This window comes from Callorhinchus milii, unplaced genomic scaffold (genome assembly GCF_018977255.1).
Source record: "Callorhinchus milii isolate IMCB2004 unplaced genomic scaffold, IMCB_Cmil_1.0 Scaffold4, whole genome shotgun sequence".
NCBI lineage: Eukaryota > Metazoa > Chordata > Chondrichthyes > Chimaeriformes > Callorhinchidae > Callorhinchus > Callorhinchus milii.
The window spans coordinates 70,517,424-70,538,598 of record NW_024704745.1 but is presented as its reverse complement, the minus strand read 5'-3'; the positions used below and the strand labels follow the sequence as shown (position 1 = coordinate 70,538,598).

Sequence of the window (21,175 nt, the reverse complement as noted above, 5' to 3'; positions counted from 1 at the left end):
GCATATTGCACTCTACAAAACCTCTATTTTCAAAGTAAGCTATACAACGATAACAACTAATAACATTTGTATAGCGCCTTTCAAGTTGGGAGGAAGACTGTGGACAGTCAAGGATTTGCATCCGAGCGGTGGGTTGGAATCAGGAGGGGTGGAAGGTAGGAAGGGGAGAGGTAGGAGGGTGGCCGAAGGCGCAGTTGAAGAGAAGGTTTTTGAGGCTTGTCTTGAATCAGGCAAGAGAGGGAGGAAGGCGAAGGGATTCTGCGATGGTGTTTCAAAGGGTGGGGGCAGAGAGGCTGAAGGCCCAACTGCCGATGGTGGGGTGAGCCGGTTGGGGATGTGGAGCAGGTTGAGCAGAGAGAGAGGACAGGTTGATAAGGGATTACTAGGTCACAGAAGCATTTCATAATACAATATAAATTTACATTTATGTAACACTTTTCACATCAAGTCGGCATTCCATAGCACTTAATAATAGCATAGAACCCAAGCTGGGAGCCAAAGAAGGTGGGATAGGAAAGATGACCGAAAGCGTGGTTAATGAGTTGGGTCCTGAGATGGATGTTAAGCGAATTGGAGAGACTACTGAATGGGGGCAGATAGTCTGAAAGTGTGTTGGGGGAGATGAAGCAGGTTGGTGCCCCCTGAGTGAAGGGAGCAGCCAGCTTCATAGGGTTTGAGGAAATTTTAGGTATTAGGTTGGGGCGAGACTGGAGGGATTTAAAGTTAGAATGAGGATCTTCAACTCCATTCATTGGGGGATGGGGAGCCAGTGGAGCTGGGTGAGGATAGAGAATGATAAGCTTTTGGAATCTGGTGCAGGAAAGGACATGAGCTGCAGAGTTCTGGTTAGTCTGCATCTTGTATAGGGAAAAGCTGGGAAGTCCGGCTAGCAGTGGGAATTGGCGTAGTCAAGTCTGGGCATGATAAAAGCATAGATGAGGATCTCGTGGGCCCAAGGGTAGAGCTAGTGGCTGGAAAACTAAACGGGTCATGACTTAGATATGGGATTTAAAAGACAGTTAGGAATCAAATAAGACATCAAGGTTCCTCACCAGCTCCATGAGGTGGAGGGTGCATCATGCAGGTTAATGTGTTAGCGCCTGAGGCGAAAAGGTGCTGAACATGAACCAAGCAGGAGAACCATTCAACTGGAGAAAGTTTGAGCTCATCCGGGACTTGATGTCTGACAGGCAAGCAGTCAGAAAAGGGTGGAGGCAGTGAGCTAGAATCAAGGGTGGAGGCAGTGAGCTAGAATTGGGTGCCATGCATTCATATGGAAGTTAACCCCACAATTGCGATAACACCATCGAGCAGGATTATATGTCATCTACAGACATGAGGTTAACTTTTCCATTTGGAGCTCAATTGTTGGTCCTATCCTCTTCATAAAAGGAGCTCTAAAGAACACCACATGTGACTGTGCATGGGCTGGAGGAGAAACTATTAGAATAGATAAAGTTGGAGATGCTGGGATAGGTAAGAGTAAAATCAGGATAGCACAGAACTATAAAGGTGGAATTGAGAGAGGCAGCAGAGAAGAATAGCGTGGTTGACGAGGTAGAAGTCATTCTACTTGGTGACAAGATATACAAGATAGTTGTGGTAGATATCAAAGACACAAGGAACGTTGAAACATGGACACATTATGAAATAACAGATTGAACCCCATTATTGCTGTCAACAGAACATTTTACAAAACCGAAGCAAGTCCTAAATGCATATGGAGTCCTGTATGGTGGAGTCCTGTAGCTCAGTGGTTAGAGCACTCGCTTTGCAAGCGAGAGACCTGAGTTCAATTCCAGGCAGAGGGCGAAACCTTGGGCAAGTTTCCTTACTCCACACAGAGCCTAATAATAATCCCTCCAAAACAAAACAATAATAAATTGGTCATTTTCAATCTACGATTGTTTGTGGGACATTGCTGTGCGCAATTGGCTGCCGCGTTCGCCCACAAATATACAGTCAATTCACTTTACAGTGTGTTCTGTGAAGCGCTTTGGGATGTCCTCCTGACATGAAAAGCGCTATATCAAATGCAAGGATTATTATTATTATTATGTTATATATTTAAAGCAATTGCAACATTTAAACTGCCTAGACTGTGCTTTTCACTCTCAAGGAGAGCAAACAGACCATAGATTTCACTCACCCACATGCATGCTCTCAAATAGAGGATGGTTGATTAGGTCCAACTTTTTCTGAGTGAATCTGTTAATCACAAACCAGGTTGGTAATTTTAAACTAAAATGCAATGTCATTGCAATGATTTGTCTTCATTTTTATATTACAGTAATTCAAAATTATTTTTTCTAGTTTAAGTATTAAGTGGGTCAGCCACTATGCCCCAAAACTTTGGAAGTCCCTCCCTCAATCCCTTCGCCTCACCCTCTCCTTCCCCATCTACAGTTCGCGCCTGAAGACCTTCCTCTTCAACCGCGCCTAACGTCACCATCCCCCTCCCCCTGGCTCTGCCTCGGGCTCTACCATTGTTAAACTCTCTGAAACGCCGCTCAGCATGGAGAGCATTATATAAATGCAAGTTGTTGTTGTTAATATTATCTCCACCTAAACTCCCCTTGCACCATCTCCTCAGATTTCACTGCCCTCCGCTCCTTCCCAAACCTCAGCCTCCTCATCAACTCGCCAACCACAACTGTGGCCACTCCTTCAACCTCGTAATCACACATGGCCTTGACATTTCCGACCTATCCATCACGGACAAGGCCATCTCGGACAACTTCTTCGTCTCCCTCTCCTCCTGCAACCCCTCCCCTTTTCCAAGCCCTCCACCATTTTTTTCCACCCCTGGAAGAAGCTTCCCCTGAGTTCCTCAAAAATGCCCTCTCTTCCTCGGACCTGCTCTCCCTCTGGCCCTCTATCCACAGCGATCCTGATGCAGCCATCAAGCTGGTGAATGTCCGTCTCTCCATAATCTTTAATTCCCTGGTTCTCCTGAAATCCAGGAGAACACTCCCCTTGGTACAACAGTCATCTCCACTCACTTAAAACCTGCGCCCGGACGCTCGAGTGCAGATGGCAGAAATTCGGCTTCACGATTTACCGCCAGCTGTGGCTGAAGCACCTCCGTATTTACCGCCTCTCCCTTTCACAGGCCAAAACTAACTTTTATTCCAAAGTCATCCTGGAGACCAAAAACAATCCAAAGACACTCTTTCCACCACCCATCACCTCCTCCGTGCACCCCCTCAAGCCCCCTCTATCCTCACATTAAACGCCAAGTGCGTATAGATTCTAAACTTTTTCGCGTCAGAGATTGAAAACATTCGCTTGGCTGCATCGTCCTCCAACCCCTCACCCATGTCCCCTTCCACCCTATCTGAGCTCCTTATACTTCATGGGTCTCCCCCATACTCACCAAGCCAGTGCGCAATCTAGGCGTCCAGTTTGACCCCCAGCCGCCCTTCCTCCCCCACATTCGGTTCCTGAGCAGGATCGCCTTCCCGCAATCTCTGCCACATTGCCCGCCTCCGACTGTACCTTACCCCAAACGCAGACGAAACTCTCGTGCATGCGTTTGTCACCTCCCGCCTGGATTACTCAAACGCACTACTCGCCAGTCTCCCCAGCTCCACCGTTCAAAAAATCCAGCTCATTCAGAACTCTGCTGCCTGCATACTTACCCGGACCAAACTCCGTACCCACATGTCATCAGTTCTGGCCAGACTCCACTGGCTCCCCATCACCCAGCGGATCGACTCCAAGATCCTCACACTCGTGTTCAAATCGCTTGACTCCCTGGCACCTCCCTACTTCTTCGATCTCACTCCCCAATCCACCACCCGGTGCATCCACTCAACTGGCACAAGCCTCCTACTTGTCTCTCGCACCCTCCACTCCACCATTGGAGGTCGCGCTTTCAGCCACTACGTCCCGAAACTTTGGAACACTCTCCCTCAATCTCTCCGCCTTCCCCCCTTCCCATTTTTCAAGTCCTGCCTTAAAACCTTCCTTTTCGACTGTGCTTATGGTCACCTCGTCCCCAACCCCGGCTCAGAGCCAAGCTCTGCCTCTGTGTGGAGGGCACTATATAAGTGCAAGTTGTAGTTGTAGCTATCTTTAGCATAATTCACTTACAGTAATAATAATCCTTGTATATGCAACATCTTCCTACATGGTGGGCTATGTATTTAAGCTAATTAATGTTCGATTTACTAATTAAATACTAATTGACTTTATTATTGCTGAACAAGCTGTAGACACTATAGACAAGAGTAACACAATACATGCAGAAATTTCGTAAAGGTTTCAGTGAAAGGTTAATCCTAAAATAAATTCATGGCAATGCAGTTTTACATTACCTTAAATATCTAATGATAATTCTGTCTTTGGTTTTTTAAATTATTGAGAGTTTTTGTAGAAGGCCACCTTGTAGAATGCCAAAAATATGCAATTTATAAATTAATATACAGCCATTAATGTAAAGAATCCAATCTCTTTTCTAACCTACAGGATCGCATCAAAATGTTAGGATATTTAAATCAGATAGAAGAATGGTTATATGAAGAAGGAGAGAATGTTGCCAAGCAAGTATATCTTGATAAGTTGTTGGAGCTAAAAGTGAGTATCAGAAATGTTTCATTTTCTATAGGACATAGATCAGAACAACAACTTGGCTTAGTTCACACAATTCAAAACAAAATAGATGTGACTATTTAAACAAATGTTAATTCCAACAAATTTTAGTTATCCTTTTCATTTTTTGGTTTAATTGTTATAAGATATGAATATAAGGTTTCAAAATTAGCAGGTGACAAGATTATAAATATTAATGTACCCAATAGTGACATCCAATATCAACCAAAAATAAATTCTGAAAGTTTGTTGTTCCTGTAGATTAGAAAATAAATTGGATTCTTTACTTCAAGCACTATACATTAATTCATAAACTGCATATGATGTGAGCCTGTTGGTAGCACTCTCGCTTCTGACTCAGAAGGTGGCGGGACCAAGCCCCACTTTGAGACTTCGAATTTACAATATCTAGGCTGCCGCTCCAATGGATTTCTGGTGGAGTGAGATGTTAAACCAAGGTCACATCTATCTGTTCAGAAATTAAAGACTCCATAACGTTATTCAAAAAGAGAAAGGAGTTTTACCCGGGGTCCTGGTCAACAATTCCCCAAATAAACTAGTCATTCACTGGATGGCTGTTTGTGGGACATTGTTGTGTACAAATGCATTCACTAGTTTCCCGTAAATCATGTAAAGTGCATTGTGATGTCTTCCTAATGTGAAAGACACTTTATCAAAAGTAAGGATAATTATTTTATAACCTTTCTGGTATGGTTTCAGTGGCCAGAGTTTGTGTTCTGTTGCTAAATTGATGCTTGCCTGAAATTTGAATTTATTGACTAATTCATTCTCTGCCAAGATCTTCTTAATGCTATAAGTTGTTCATACTGAAATTATTTGAAATTTAAAAACAATATTGCTCTTGCAGTAAATAAAATTTGTAGTTTGTATTTATCAATAATTAACTAGCCCCAAATCTTAAAATGCAGAGTGTAACAATATAATTTATGTGCCTAAAGTTAATTGTGATGATGAGTAATGAGTAATAATATAATATGATTGTTGTATGTTTGTGTGAAATTATTTTGCACATATTTAAGAAATTGTTTTAAATGTTTCAGGCTTTGGCACAACACTCGCTCAGATATAGTCTGTAACTTCAGGATAGCGCCCATCCTCCGCATGCCAGCTAACTGCTTTCTTTCAACCACAACGTGGTTGAGATCCTGGAATATTGTAGACAAAATTCAAGTGGCATTATGTAGTTCTAATTGGTTTTAGTATCAATCAATCAGAACCCCAAAAGGAGCGCACCTGAAAACAGTGTCTGATGAGAAACTCCCTTATTGGCAGAACGACGCCTGTCCACCCCTCTTTCAGGTAGCAGTGGGCCAGAGAAATTGAGCCAGTTAACCCAAGTCCCAGCAGCAGAGAATGGCTTTATCAGGTTAAATCCCAAACAAGCTCAAATCTCAGCAGCAGAGAGTTGCCCAAAAAAGCCAAAGTCCTGCAGGGTGTGACCTCAGGAAGCCCAAGTCTCACAGGGAGTGTTCCCAACAAGCCAGTCCTAGCAACAGAGAGAACTCCCAAGCCTATGTCTTGCAGCAGTGGCCCCAACCAGGCTGAGTCTCAGCACCAGGGAACAGGGGCTCAGACCAGCCTGAGTCCCGGCAGCAGAGATCGGCCCATCCAGCTTGGCAGCAGAGCATCCCTGACCAGCACTCTTCCGTGTGAGTAACAGTTACTAATATTTACTAGCATTTCCCAACCCAAGTACCATGGGCAAGATGAGGGATGGGCAGGCGGTGGAAGGAGGAAAAGAGATAAAGGCTGGCATCGTTTAGGGAACAGAGAGAAGGGTTGGCATATTGTACTCTAGAAAAGCACAGGAGTTATCAGGGTAAGAGAAGAGTTCACGCTGTGTGGAGAGATTGAAAGTATTTTTGAGAGGAGAGAAAGAAGAATTGGCACTACGCATATGAGGTATTAGAGAAAAGGTCTGCCCTATGGGAGAGAGAAGGGATGGAAGTGGATGGCAGAAGGGAAAGATCATGTATTTCTAGGATTCTATGTTTGTATTTCTTACCTTTCAATAAAATTTAGTTCATTGAAATTTGTGTGGTACTGCAATAACAGTATAATAATAATAATAATAATAATAATAATTCTTGCATTTGATATAGCGCTTTTCACGTCAGGAGGACGTCCCAAAGCGCTTCACAGAACACACTGTATAGTGAATTGACTGTATATTTGTGGGCAAACGCAGCAGCCAATTGCGCACAGCAATGTCCCACAAACAGTCGTAGATTGAAAATAACCAATTTATTATTATTTTTGGTTTTGGAGGGATTATTATTAAGCGTGTGGCGGGAGAGGAAAGAGCGAAGCTGGGACGTGACGACTTGTTCCAGGGTATTGGAGAGGAATGGGAGGTGAAGATGGGGCGATAGCTGGAGAGCAGTGATGGATCCAGGGAAGGTTTTTAGAGGGTGTGAACAGTGCCAGTGGATAAGGAGAGGTTGATGATGTCAGTTAAAAGAGGGGCCAAGAGAAGGTAGTTAATATTAACCAGACACAGTCTCGCCAATCTCTCCTCATTCTGTGATCCACACTGACACCCTCAGTCCAGCTCTGGTTCCCTGCAGTAAGTTCAGCTGTTTCCCTCCATCTGAACTGAACTGATTCTCCCACAACCTGATCTCCTCCAGGCTGGTGCAGGTCAGTATGAGGCGGCGGAGAGCGGGGACAGAGCCATCTGTGAAGGAGTTAGTCCCCAGGGACAGGAACCTCAGTGAGCAGCTTGAACTAAGAGCGGAGACCAGATCATCGGTGCAGCCATCTGTCAGACTGTTATCACACAGCCACAGTCTCTGTATTTTACACTCCGGGTTCCTCAGAGCCTCACACAGTCGCTTCACTCCTGAATCTCCCAGATCATTATTACTCAGGTTCAGCTCCATCAGTGAATAGTTTGTACTCAGTGCAGAGACAAGATCCTCGGTACAATCAGCTGTCAGACTATTATAGCTCAGCCACAGACTCTGTATTTTACACTCCGGGTTCCTCAGAGCCTCACACAGTCGCTTCACTCCTGAATCTCCCAGATCATTATTACTCAGGTTCAGCTCCATCAGTGAATAGTTTGTACTCAGTGCAGAGACAAGATCCTCGGTACAATCAGCTGTCAGACTATTATAGCTCAGCCACAGACTCTGTATTTTACACTCCGGGTTCCTCAGAGCCTCACACAGTCGCTTCACTCCTGAATCTCCCAGATCATTATTACTCAGGTTCAGCTCCATCAGTGAGCAATTTGTACTGAGAGTGGAGACCAGATCCTCAGTACAATTAGCTGTCAGAAGGTTAGATGCCACCCCCAGACTCTGTATTTTACACTGCGGGTTTCTCAGAGCCACAGACAGATGTTCCACTCCAGAATCTCCCAGATTATTGCCCCACAGTCTGAGATAATAGTATAATTCCTAATAGGAGTTTTTAATTCAAATAAAGATTGTTACAAAATATGGGTATTTCAATTGTTTTTGTTGATGGCCTAATAATATCTGCACTGTTTTCATATCTATAATGTTTATATTGAGCTCTCGAATATAATTTTCACAACACTCAAATTTATATTTTTTTCATAAGAAAAATAAACCAAAAATTGTTTACTTTTTTGGAAACATCTATCAGAGGGTGTGTTCACGAGCTGCTTACCTTCAGATTTTTCAATGTACCATAAATTTACCTATCTCTATCTCTTGTTCTTAACTTTCTCATGGCCTAAAGACTGAAATCCTTGTCTTTAGTTTTCCTTCGAAATCCAATTTACAAGTTTTTAAAGCTCACATTTGGCAGTACCTAAACACTTGTTGGTATACAATGGGTCTCAGCTCTTCACTTAGTTTCTGAACAAAATATTTGTGGTGGATTATAACTTGTGTATATATACTAATCCAAAAAAATCCATCTGCTTTAAAAAAATTAAGTACACCAATTGAAGAATTGTGCAGGGCAGTGGCTCTCTAGCAAGTATTTTTGGTGGCCTCAGTGTGCGAACACCAGCATTTTCTGGTGGCCGCAGTGCAGCACCGCAACCTTAACTTTCAATCAAACTTGGAGCACTTGAGATGATTGTTGCGGTCTACCAAATAAGGGATCAGAATTGTCGGTACAGTTGTAATTGGCTTAACAACTTGCGACTGCAAGTTTGTTCTATAATTTTGCATGACTAGCACTGTATTGATGCTGGTCAATAGGAGCTGCATACCTCATGTGGTATGGGGGCCGGGGTGGGGGCTGCTTTGACTGCAGAAAATAATGTGGGTAGCCTTGTGGCTGCAGTTGAGAAACCAATCTAGACTCCAGAGAAGTTTAGTGTTCTTGCATAGAAACTGCAACATTTTGCAAATATAGTAGAGGAATACAGGATAAATATAAATCAAATTCACAAGTGTTGAATAATAATACTTACAATTGGTATACCCCCTTATGATATTGAAACATCTCACAGTACTTCATAAATTAAATTACTTTGAAGTGATAATGAATTTTATTATCAATTTTAGTGCTGAATTCTGCATTTTGCAGATGGATAATTAACTTTATTCATTTTTTTTGCCGTATAGCCACATCACAGCTAATGGAATGCGGAAAGTGGAAAAGTCAGTAAATGAAATAATAAAATGGATGAGCAAGAGAAACAAACTTAGTCCTGATCAGGCACCCAAAATGTGTGCACTCCAAATCCAAGCTAAACAAAAGGTGTATAAGATTTGAAACGTATTTACCCATCTGCATAGACATTTTAATTGTTAGCTTACTTAATCTCTAAAAAATGAGTTGCAAGACAGAACATGTTTTGAATGAAGTGGTAAAGATTTTCATTTGCAAAACTTTTCTTTAATATAGTGATGTAAGGATGGACAACCAAAAATAATTTTATTCAAAATACATTTGTCAAATTTTGCGCTTATTTTTCTCAACACGAGCCACATAATCTAATCACACTCTTCTCATCATTCCCCATACTTTGTTATACTTTTTTAAACTTCTAATTCCCTTTTTTTAAAAAATATGGATTCTGCCTCAATGGTTTGTAGCAGAGGGTTGCACTTTCAAACTACCTTTTGTGTAACAATTTCTTTTCTAAACTCTTAATTTATTTTGTGATTCGAATGATAAACCATAGAAATTTACAGCACGGTAGGAAGTCATTCGGTTCATGTTATTACTGCTAGTGTTTGCTCCTCTGATTATTTTAAAATTTGGGCTCTCCAGTTAATGGCTTGCCAACTAGTGGAAATCTCTTGCTATTTAATGTATCCTAATTCTTCATAATCTTGACAGTCTATACCAGCTCACCCCTTAACCTTCTCATCTCCTTGCTTTAGATATTCTGTGCCTCTAAATCAGCGTGGTCCAATAGGTGGCCCGTGGGTCACATCCAGTCCAGATTTTATACGACCTGAGACCATTTCCAACATTCCAACTTCCGCTCCCTCCCTCACTGGTGAACTTCCTCCCATGGCAGCGACAGGAGCCGGCGGTTGGGAGGACGCAGCTCATAGAGTGGAAATGATACCAGCCATTACTGCAGTGTTTCAGTAAGGCAAGCCAGTCTCTTACAACTACATCCTTAACTGCCAGCTCCTGCCGTTGCAGATAGTGATTGCCGTGCGGCTGATTAGGAGAGAGAGAAGGGGGAGGGAGTGAAAGTGAGGGATGAGGAGAGAGAGAGAGAGAGAGAGAGTGGGAGATTGAGAGGGTGATTGAGAGAGAGTTTGAGAAGGGATAGAGAGAATGTGTGGGAAAGGAGTGAAAATAATTGAGAGAGGGAGAGCGTAAGAGGAGGAGAAGGGGGCAGGTGGAGTGAGGGGGAAAGAGAATGAGAGGGTGTGAGAAGTGGTGAAAGCAAGTAATTGAGAGAAAAAGTGTATGAGAGAGGGGGAGAGGAGAGAGTGCATTTATTTATGTATTTATACTTATGCCTTACTCGCCACTCTGGATAACTCGTCACCCTTTTCCCTGGGAGTGACAAGTTATCAGGCATTTACTGTATTTGTGATTGTAATGTACAGGAGTTGCCTCATTAAGACAACAGATGACAAGTTATTGTACCTTTGTACGCTCTGTCTGTATGCAGCTTGTAGCTCGTTTCTAGAAATGCATTATAATGCATTATACTGTACATAAATTTTTCCAAACCCTTAATTAGATTTGTAGTCATTACAGTAAATCCTACACTTTGAAGTGTCAGTCTGGCACAGTGGTAGCACTCTCGCCTCTGAGTCAGAAGGTTGTTCCAGACCCACATTGGGACTTGGAATCATATAGTATAAATGCAGTGCTGGGAGTTGTTGCATTGTCGGAGGTCTATTCTTTGAGTTAAACTGAGGTCCCATCTGCCTGTTCAGGTGAACGTAAAGATTCCATGGCATCTTCAAAAATCCCCAAAATAAAATTGTTTGCTCATTTCATGGATAATTGTGGGATTGCTGTGTGTAAACTAGCTACTACTTTTCGCCCACAAAATACACAGTCACTACACTTTACAGTATATTCTGTGAAGGTTTTAGGGCATCTTGACGATGTGATAAGGTGCTATATCAAAAGCAAGAATTATTATTCCAGTCTGTACCTCACTCGGCAGACCATTATTCAATATATTAACCATCCAAATTAGATTCCAGCTTGTAGATTAGATTCCAGCTTGTAACACACTCCTCTATTTAATCAACAACAACTTGCATTTATATGGTACCATTCACATAGGATAACTTCATGGAGTGACATCAAACGATGGATAGGACAGTAGGTTGAAGAAGTAGATTTTGAGGTGGTATTTAAAGACAGATAGAGGGTGCAAAATGAAGTGGTTAAGGGAAGGAGTTCCCTAGTTTAGGCTTAGTTACTTAGGGTTGGTAGTAGAGCAAGGGGGTGAGGAGAGGAGTGTGGTAAGGATCGCACAGGTGGGTGCTCGGACATAAAGAGATTTATAGGTTGAGAATGACCACCTTGTTTGGGGATAGTGAGTCTGGCGAGTACGGGGCTGTTGACATTGATGTGGGTGGCAGAGTTTTGGAATAGCTGGAGCTTATGTGTAACTAGGGAGACCAATGAGGAGAGCATCTGAAAAATTTAGGTGAGAGATCATTCACTTCATGGCTATCTGTGGGACACTACTGTATACGCCTAAAAAATCAGTCACTGAACTTTACAGTACTACTTTACTGCAGTTTACTGGACTCTTAACGCCCTCCTCATCGGTCTCCCATCCACTACCATCTATAAAATCCAAACCATTCAAAACTCTGCTGCCCGCATGCTCACCCGCATGAAACTGCTCCCCGATCACCCCAGTCGTTGCCAGACTGCACTGGCTGCCTATCCCAGAGAGGATAGATTTCAAGATCCTCACCCTTGTATTCAAGTCCCTGCACTCTTCTGCACCCCCCTACCTCTCTGACCTATCTCCTCAAAACAGTACCCTTTGCCTTTGTTCCTCCGGGTCTGGCCTCCTCCTCGTCCCCCGAGTCCTCCGCTCCACCCTCGGCAGCCGTGCCTTCAGCCACTATGCCCCGAGGTTCTGGAACTCCCTTCCTCATTCCCTTCGACTTGCTCCCTCCCTTCCCATTTTCAGGTCTCTGCTGAAGACCTTTCTTTTCAACCGCGCCTTTGGTCACCTTCCTCCCCCTCCCCCTGGCTCAGTCCCGGGATCCGTTACTGTAAAGCGCTCTGAGACGTGTATGTGCAATGAAAATATAATGATTCTGTCACATTGTGACTGCAGGGAGCATTCAGATTGGTTGGTTTGGGTTAACTGGACATTAGTTTCCAAGGGAACAGTTGTTAAGGATGGTGTTTCCTCCAGCTCATGGCCAAAGGGAAGGAGCTCACCTCTTTAATTTTTCTGTTATCCACCTATTCAAACTTGTTTTCCTTGATTATTGTGACCAAATATGCTGGATATCTCCTTGATTTAATTAATGCCAACTTGTGTCTAATACTTTATGAAATTAGGAAAGCAGGGAGAGAATGTGCATTCCATCCCAACAACTATCTCTGGAATTTCCATGTGTAGGGGGTGGTGTATGGAATTATAATAATAATTCTCAGTTTCTACACATGGAAATTCCAGAGATAATTGTAAGCTGTTGAGCTCTTAAGCAAAATTTATAAATGGAATATCTATATTTCCATGACATTGCCAAGTGTGTCTCCTCTGAGCGAGTTCAGTCTCATGGAGACACCAAATTTGGATACTGAAATGAAGGATAAGTGGCGTTCAGGATATGTCAGGTTGTAAGATTCAGGAGGGGACAACCAAAATGGTAGTGTATCACTAGTAAGTTTATTGAACATATAATAACAATAGTCAACAAGTCAAACTTAGCTTAACAATCCTTCAAGCTGAGACAATAGATAACAGTAAAATCGTTATTACCTGATTCCACTGGGAAGAAGCATTGACCCTTTATAACGACTTCGACTTGTCCAAAGTTATTTCTCTTTTCAGTGTTTTGAACTCTGCCTATACTTCCTTGGTCTGATTCACCATCCTCCATGCCTTTGTCTCTGGTTTTCCTCTTATCACGCTCAAAGACGCAATTACTCAAACCTCAAGATGGGAGGACATCTTCCCAGGAACTGACGAAGATAACCAAGAAATGGAATGTTATCAGAAACGAATTAATAATAATAATAATTCTTGCATTTGATATAGCGCCTTATCACGTCTTCGCGGCATCTTAAGGTGCTTCACAGAATATACTGCAAAGTGAATTGACTGCATATTTTTGTGGGCAAAACAACACCTATTCGCAGGAACCGAAAGAAGATGACCAAAGAATGGAATGTTATTAGAAACTGACCTCAGCCGGTCAATCCAATATATCTTTACACTTGCTAATGCTAATTAACACAACACTCTCAGGGGCCCGAAGCTAGTTGTTAAAAGCAAACAACCTCATCCAGGCTCTAGTAATTATTTGGCCATACCGCGAAGGATTATAGATTACATTCTAAAAGTATATAACGATTAATTAAAAAGCATTAAAACATTAAGCACTACAAAAATAATCTTACAAGGTGATCTTAGTATGTTGTTCCTTATATGGTCACTGCCTTTTATGGTGTTGAAATGATATCCATTTCTCACTTTTATGATTTATTTGATGATGCAGATTATGATTTCAGTGTACCTATAAATATCAGATACACACTCAGTCTTTATTCTCAGGCATGTTTCAGACACCTTCGCTTTTTTTTAATCAATTTTTGGGGTTTCATTCTACTGTACCAGCCGTTGCCAAAGCAGCCAAGTCTGGGTTAGGAGCACAGCAAGTCTTCGGAGCGGTGATGATGTTGATTTCTCCCCATCCTGGAAGAAAGGTAACAAGTTGTGGAGGGATGTTGACATGCAGGCCATCCCTCAATGCACTGAGAAGGAAGGCAATGATGGTAGCTCCAGGATTTTAACAGCGATAATTGAAGAACAGCGATATGTCTCCAGAACAAGAAGCAGTGTAATTTGGAGGGGAACTTTTTGGGGTAGTGATGGTGTTCTACTGAACAGTGGAGGTCACAGGACTAGGACGTACTGTTCAGACGTGTAGGGTAGTTGCTGCAGGGGACTCTGCAGAAAGAAGAGTGGATTAGTGAGAGGAGCGTGTCTTGTTGGAAATGCAACACAAATATAGTACCTTTCACATCGAGAGTACATCCCAAAGTGCTGCACATTCAGGGATTTGGACCTGAGCGGGATGGGGGGGGAGATGGGGTAAGGGAGGGTAGGAGGTAGCCGAAGGCAGGGTCAAAGAGCAGAGTCTTGAGACGCACTTTGAAGGAGGCAAAGGAGGGAGCAAGGCAACAGAAACGTGGGATGAAGTTCCAAAGAGTAGGGGTAGAGAGGCTGAAGGCCCGAACACTGATGGTGGGGCGGGCCAGGTGGATGACATGGAGCAGGCTGGAGCCTGCTGGCCGGTGGGAGCAGACAGGTTGATAAAGGGTTAACATGTCACAGGGGTAGGAAGGGGAAAGGCCATGGAGGGCTTTGAAGGTGAGTACAAAGATTTTGAAATCTTGTGAAGGGGAGCCAATGGAGCCGGGCGAGAGTGGGGACGATTAAGTCACGTAGACTGGTGCGGGAAAGGACACAAACTGCAGAGTTCTGGATGATCTACAGCTTGTGGACGGAAGAGTTAAGCAGGGAGATGGCGTAGTCGAGCCAAATGTGATGAATGTGTGGATGGGGGTTGTGGCAGCCTGAGGGGTGAGGCAGTGGCGGAGAATCGAAAGGGAGAAAATTGATTGGAGTTCTGTTAAAAAAAATATTAGGCGATTCCTAATCTGGTTATGGTGTGTAATTAGAGAGATATCCAGATATAAAGTCTGGTGGAAAGTTCAGGGTAGTGTGGGGGAAATAGATGTTGAATTTGGTCTGAGTGTCGGTTACTTGGGAAAATTGCAGAATAGACATAATAGAATTAACCCACATGGAGAAAGGAACAGGTAGTTAGAGGAACAAAACCTAACAAAGGTTTCAGGTTGGAATATATCTTTCCGATGACTGAGTGGATGATATCATTTTATGTAGTCCTGAGCTGCATAAAACACAAGGTCATGGGTTCAATTCTGGATGCTTGGTGAGTTCCATTGCAATTTGCGTGCAAATGGCTGCAGTATTATTATTATACCTCAATAGCTTCTTGATAATGGCTTTAGTGGGGAAAAGCAGCACTTAGTGCATCACTCATAGAAACCGGAGGGAGGGTCGTAGGTTTGATTCCTAGTCTATTTTGTATTTACAGAACCTGATCTCAGCAAATAGCAGTTATAAGAAAAGGGTAAGTAGCCTCTGATTGTATCCAAGTCACACCTCGAAAGGTTTTTTCTTGGTTTACTAGCAATTTAGGGTTACAATTGGCCTCTAGAGTGGAGCGTTTTTGGATTAGAAAAACAGAAAATCAGTTGGTTCCTTCACTTGCCTCAGCTGATCCGGTGGCTGGTGTATGTCATCAGACCTGTGCTTCAAAAGGTGAAGGAGGGGAGCTCAAGGACTGCTGGGTTTGTGTGTGGTGTCAGATTATTGGAGGTGTTGTGAATGAATGGTCAGCCGGGAGGATTAATAGAAACACAGATGGAGGAGCAAGACAAGAGATCCACACTAACAGAAATGGAGGTATGTAGCAGTACTGCTTAAATAACAATGATTAATAGCTACCAATTTAAATTGTTCTATTCATTCCCCCATCCGCCTCCAATGGTTAGTGCATAACCAGCAAGGTCCCACATTTGATTCCTGAGTTGGCTAACCCCAAAAAGGTGTTACAATGTCTCAGCACCCCTGTACGTAGGGGACAGGGAACTATCAGCCTGCATTCCCCCATTGTCTTCTTGTAGACGCTTTGCTGGAAGTTGTATTCATGTGTGTGGACATGATCCGGCTCAGCTATAATGCCTCTGTAATCGTACACCTGGCAACACTGATTCTAGGCCCACATATGAATAGTGGCCACTTATATGAGCTCCAACTCTTTGCTCCTCTACTCACAGACATCATAGACCTCTCCCTGTCCACTGGTACTGTTCCCACCCCATTAAAAATGGCCATCAATAATTCCTATCCTGGACCCATCACTGCTCTCAACCGACTTCCCCATTTCCAACCTCCCTTTCCTCTCCAAGGTCCTGGAATGAGTTGTTGCTTCCCAGCTTTGCTTCTTCCTCTCCCGCCACTCCCTTCATGAACCCCCTCCAATCAGGCTTCCATGCCGCCCACAGCACAAACAACCCTGGTCAAAGTGCCAAATGACATTCTGTCCATCTGCAACCAGGGCTCCCTCTGCCTCCTCCTTGACCTCTGCTTCCTTCGACACCACTGACCACTCTATCCTCATCCTCTCCTCTCATCTCAACCTTCATGGCTCTGTCCTTGATAAGTTCAGATCGTACCTCTCACACCGCCTCCACTTCAACTCCACAAACAGTTTCTCCTCTAGCCCCCGCACTGTATCATTCATGCTCCTCAGGGCTCTGTCCTTGGTCCCCTCCTCTTCAATATCTATATGCTCCCTCTTGGTGACATCATCTGCAGACACCCAACTGTACCTCTCTGCCTCCACCCTCGACTTCAGGACCACTGTTGTCCTGACAGAATGTCTGTCAGACATCAAGTCCTGAATGAGAGCTAACTTTCTTCAGTTGAACATCAACAAGACCAAGGCTCTGCTGATTGGCTCCTGTCAGCGCCTCCACACCTCAGATACTGACAGCATCACCATCCATGAATGCACACTCCATATTTTGTGGAGACCTGTAGCTCAGTGGTTAAAGCACTCGCTTTGAAAGTGAGAGACCTGGGTTTGATTCCCGGCAGGGTGAAACCTTGGGCAAGTTTCCTTACTCCACGCGCCTGATAATAATCCGTCAAAAAAAACAATAATAAATTGGTCACTTCAATCCATGACTGTTTGTGGTTCACTGCTGTGCGCAATTGGCTGCCGCACTTCTCCCACAAATAAACAGTCAATTCATTTTGCAGCCTTGCCCTCTCCTATCTCTCTGACCTGCTGACTCCCTACCAACCTGCCCACTCCCTCTGTTCATCAGGCTCCTGCCTGCTCCATGTCTCCCGTCCGACCTGCCCCACCATCAATGGCTGGGCTTTCAGCCTCTCTGCCCCCACACTCTGGAACTCCATCCCACTATCCCTTCACCTCGCTTCCTCCTTCGCATCCTTCAAGGCCGGTCTCAAGACCCTTTTCTTCGACAGTGCCTTTGGTCTCCCTCCCACCTCTCTGCCTTCCCTCACCCCTACACATCCCCTCCCCCATGCTCAGGCCCAGACATCTGACTGTTCAGCGCTTTGGGACATCCTCCCGAAGTGAAAGGTACTCTATAAATGTAATTTTGTTGTATTCTATGAAGCACTTTTTTGAGACGTCTGGGAGACGTGAAAAACGCTATATTAAATGCAAAGATTATTATTATTACCAAGCCAGTCCGGAGCCTCAGAGTCTTGTTGGACCCTCAACTATCCTTTCTACCTCATATCCGTGCCATGACCCACTCTGCCTTCCCCCACCTCCCCAACATTGCCGGCTCTGGCACTGTCTCACACCACAGGCTGTCAAAACCCTCATACACGCATTCATTACATTGAGGCTTGACTATGCAAATTCCTTGCTTGTCGGCCTCCCAACTCCTCCCTCCATAGCCTGCAGATCATTCAGAAATCTACAGCCCATGTCCTCTCCCGCACCAGGCTCCGTGACCCTATCACCCCTATCCTCACCCGACTCCACTGGCTTTCCATCATACAAAGGATACAGTTCAAAATCCTGGTCCTCACCTTCAAAGCACTCCATGGTCTTCCTCCACCCTACCTCTGCGACCTCCTAACCCCCTACCATCCTGTTCGCTCCCTCCGCTCAGCGGGCTCAGGCCTGCTTGATGTCTTCTGCCTCACCCGCCCTACCATTGGTGGGTGGGCCTTCTGCCGCTCTGCTCCAAGGATCTGGAACTCCATCCCGCAGTCCATCTGTCTCTCACCCTCCCATGCCTCCTTCAAAACTCATCTCAAGATCTTCCTCTTCCACCATGCTTTCGATCACCCTGCTTCCCTCCTGCCCTCCACCCTCCCCAATCCCGACCCCCAGCTCAGGTCGAAAACTCTTGACTGTCCAGCGTCTTGGGATGTCCTCCCAACGTGAAAGGCGCTATACAAATGTAATTTTGTTGCTGTAATAGAACATTCATGGAACCATATTTATGTAATGTTGGCTCAGTCGGGAGGACTTGGTTCTAAGTTGGGGAGGATGGTGCATTGAAACTCCATGACACAACTTAATCTCATAGCCAACACTGACACCACCATTCAAATAAACCCATACAAACAGAATGTAGGAGGTGGAACAGGGAGGAGAGTGCAGGTTTGTAGCGATGATTAGTAGCTAAACAAAAGGCAAAATCCTGCAGATGCTGGAAATCTGAAATAAAAACAGAAGTTGCTAGGGACACACAGCAGGTCAGGCAGCATCTACGGAGAGAGGAAAGTGAGTTAACGTTTCAGGTTGATGAGTTTTCATCAGATTAATGATTAATATCTACTAATTTAAATTGCCTGCTCAGTTAGATGTTAAGATTCCATAACATTATTCAAAAAGGTTCTTTGCGGTGCCATTGCCAGCTATGTATATGGTGTGCTTTATAACAAGTTGGGCTTGTTTGCAGAAGCACCAGATCTTAATAATCTTAATAATAATCCCTCCAAAACCAAAAACAATAATAAAATTGGTCATTTTCAATCTACAACTGTTTGTGGGACATTGCTGTGCACAATTGGCTGCCGCGTTCGCCCACAAGTATACAGTCAATTCACTTTCCAGTGTGTTCTGTGAAGTGCTTTGGGACGTCCTCCCGACGTGAAAAGCGCTATATCAAATGCAAGGATTATTATTATTATTATTATCTTGTTTTGAAGTTTCAAGATACATAATTGTCGGGTTATGTATACAGGGACATCAGAACCAGAAAATTTGGGGATAGGAGTGCAACAACAACAACAAAATTACATTTATAGAGCGCCTTTTATGTCGGGAGGACGTCCCAGAGTGCAGATAGAGACAAAGAGAGAGTGAAAGAAATCACCAGGATAGAGAAAGCTTCATACATACAGGTTTGTTGCAAATAATTAATAACTTACTAATTTCATTAAAATTAATTGTTTATGTTATTTTCCTTAATGGCCTAGTGAGCAAAGGGAAAGGGTAGGAAATTAACTGATCTCAGCTAAAACTGCAGAGCACCTATTGTAAGTCACTCAATCAACAACTATTTGTGGGACAATGCTGTATAACATTGGCTATTGCATTCTGCCTACAAAATGCTGTCAATTACTTTACAGTATATTCTGTGAAGTGCTTTGAGACGCCTCCAAGATGTGATAAGGTGCTATATCAAATGCAAGGATTATTATTATTGGTTCGCCATTCAAATTCCTTCACGGTCTTCCCTCTTCAAATCATACCAATCCCAGCAGCTCCCTTCATTCAACAAGCAATGACCGGCTTTGTGTCCCTCACCAACCCAGCACAGGTCCAAAACTATGTCTGTCCAGCGCCTTGGGATGTCCTCCAGACATGAAAGGCTGTATTCAGATGTAATTTTGTTGTTGTTGTCGTCATCAGATGGCAACCCTCTATTTACCCCTTCCCCACCATGTGCTGACTGGAGCTATTAGTCCTGTTATTGGGGCACCTCTTCTATTTCTCTCCCTCCCCCTCCCTATCGCAGACACTGACAGTCATTTTAGATCCTAGTATTATTGCCAAAGATTACAGTTAATGTTGGATTGAAAGTTTAAGGTGGTGTGATGGTACTATGTGATGTTGTACATACTCCGATAATAATTTTTGCGTTTGATATAACGCCTCACTTGTTAAGAGGACGTCCCAAATCGCTTGAAACGTTGCGAGTGTATATTCTATAAACCAACTAACACAAACCCTCCACACCACTGAGCTCTGGGAAAGTGAAGTGTTCTCACAAATGTAGAAGTGAATCCAAAGATGAGTAGTTTCAGTTCAGAAATGACATCCTGAACCAGAGAAACTTACAGCACATTCGACCCATTGTATCACAGATAGGACTGACTTCAAGATTCTCACACTCATCTTCAAATCCCTTCATGTCCTGGCTCCTCACTTCCCTGACCTGCTTTCTCCCTACTCCACCACCTGCCACCTCTGCTCGTCTGGCTCTGGCCTCCTGCTCGTCCCTCGATTCCTCCACTCCACCATCAGCCAATGTGCTTTCAGCCACTACGCCCCCAAACTTTGGAACTTTTCCTCAATCCCTTCACCTTTCCCCCTCCATCTACATTTTGAGATCATGCCTGAAGACCTTCCTCTTCGACCGTGCCACTGGTCAGGCTTTGCCGCTGTTAATCAGTCTGAGATGCTGCCCTGGATTATGGGTGCTCTAAATGCAAGTTGTTGTTGCTGACCCTTTTGAGAGCAATCCCTTCAGTCTCATTTACATGCCTTTCCCCCTACCCCTGACACTATGAATAATAATACACCTGATAATAATCCCTCAAGAAAAAGTAAAATAATAATTTGGTCAGTCAATCCACGACTGTTTGTGGGACCCTGCTGTGCACAAATGGCTGCCGCATTTCGCCCACAAATATACAGTCAATTCACTTTATAGTATATTCTGCGAAGCGCTTTGAGACGTCTTGAAGATGTGAAAAGCGCTATATCAAATGCAATATTATTATTATGAATGACACTAGGAGAAACTCCATTCACATTTTGAATAGTGCCAGTGGGATCTTTTACTTGAACAGGCAGGTGGCACCTTGATTTCTCTGAATGAAGACACCCCCAGTAATGCAATGTTTGAAGTGTCAGCCTGAACTGTGAATCAAGTCCTGCTGTGGGTCTTAAAACACAATCTCACTCAGAGCCAAAAAGGTTACCATCTGAGCTATACTGACACATGGTTAATATAACAAGACTTGCTACCAGATTCTTTTTTTATATATCTCTGCTCTTTAAAATCTTCCTTTCTATATACAATATTGCTAAAATGCAAGATAGACGATCATCATTACATAAAGTATTTCTATTCA

The 21,175-nt window shown here is 43.7% G+C and overlaps 1 protein-coding gene across 1 annotated transcript; it reads right to left on the bottom strand.

The window, feature by feature from the left end:
• Positions 1-6,931: 6,931 nt before the first annotated feature.
• LOC103177247 (ribonuclease inhibitor-like) lies at positions 6,932-8,032 on the bottom strand. The gene has a single exon (XM_007891322.2). The coding sequence runs from the start codon at positions 7,836-7,838 to the stop codon at positions 7,131-7,133; it is 708 nt and encodes a 235-aa protein (XP_007889513.2). The 5' UTR covers positions 7,839-8,032; the 3' UTR covers positions 6,932-7,130.
• Positions 8,033-21,175: the final 13,143 nt, after the last annotated feature.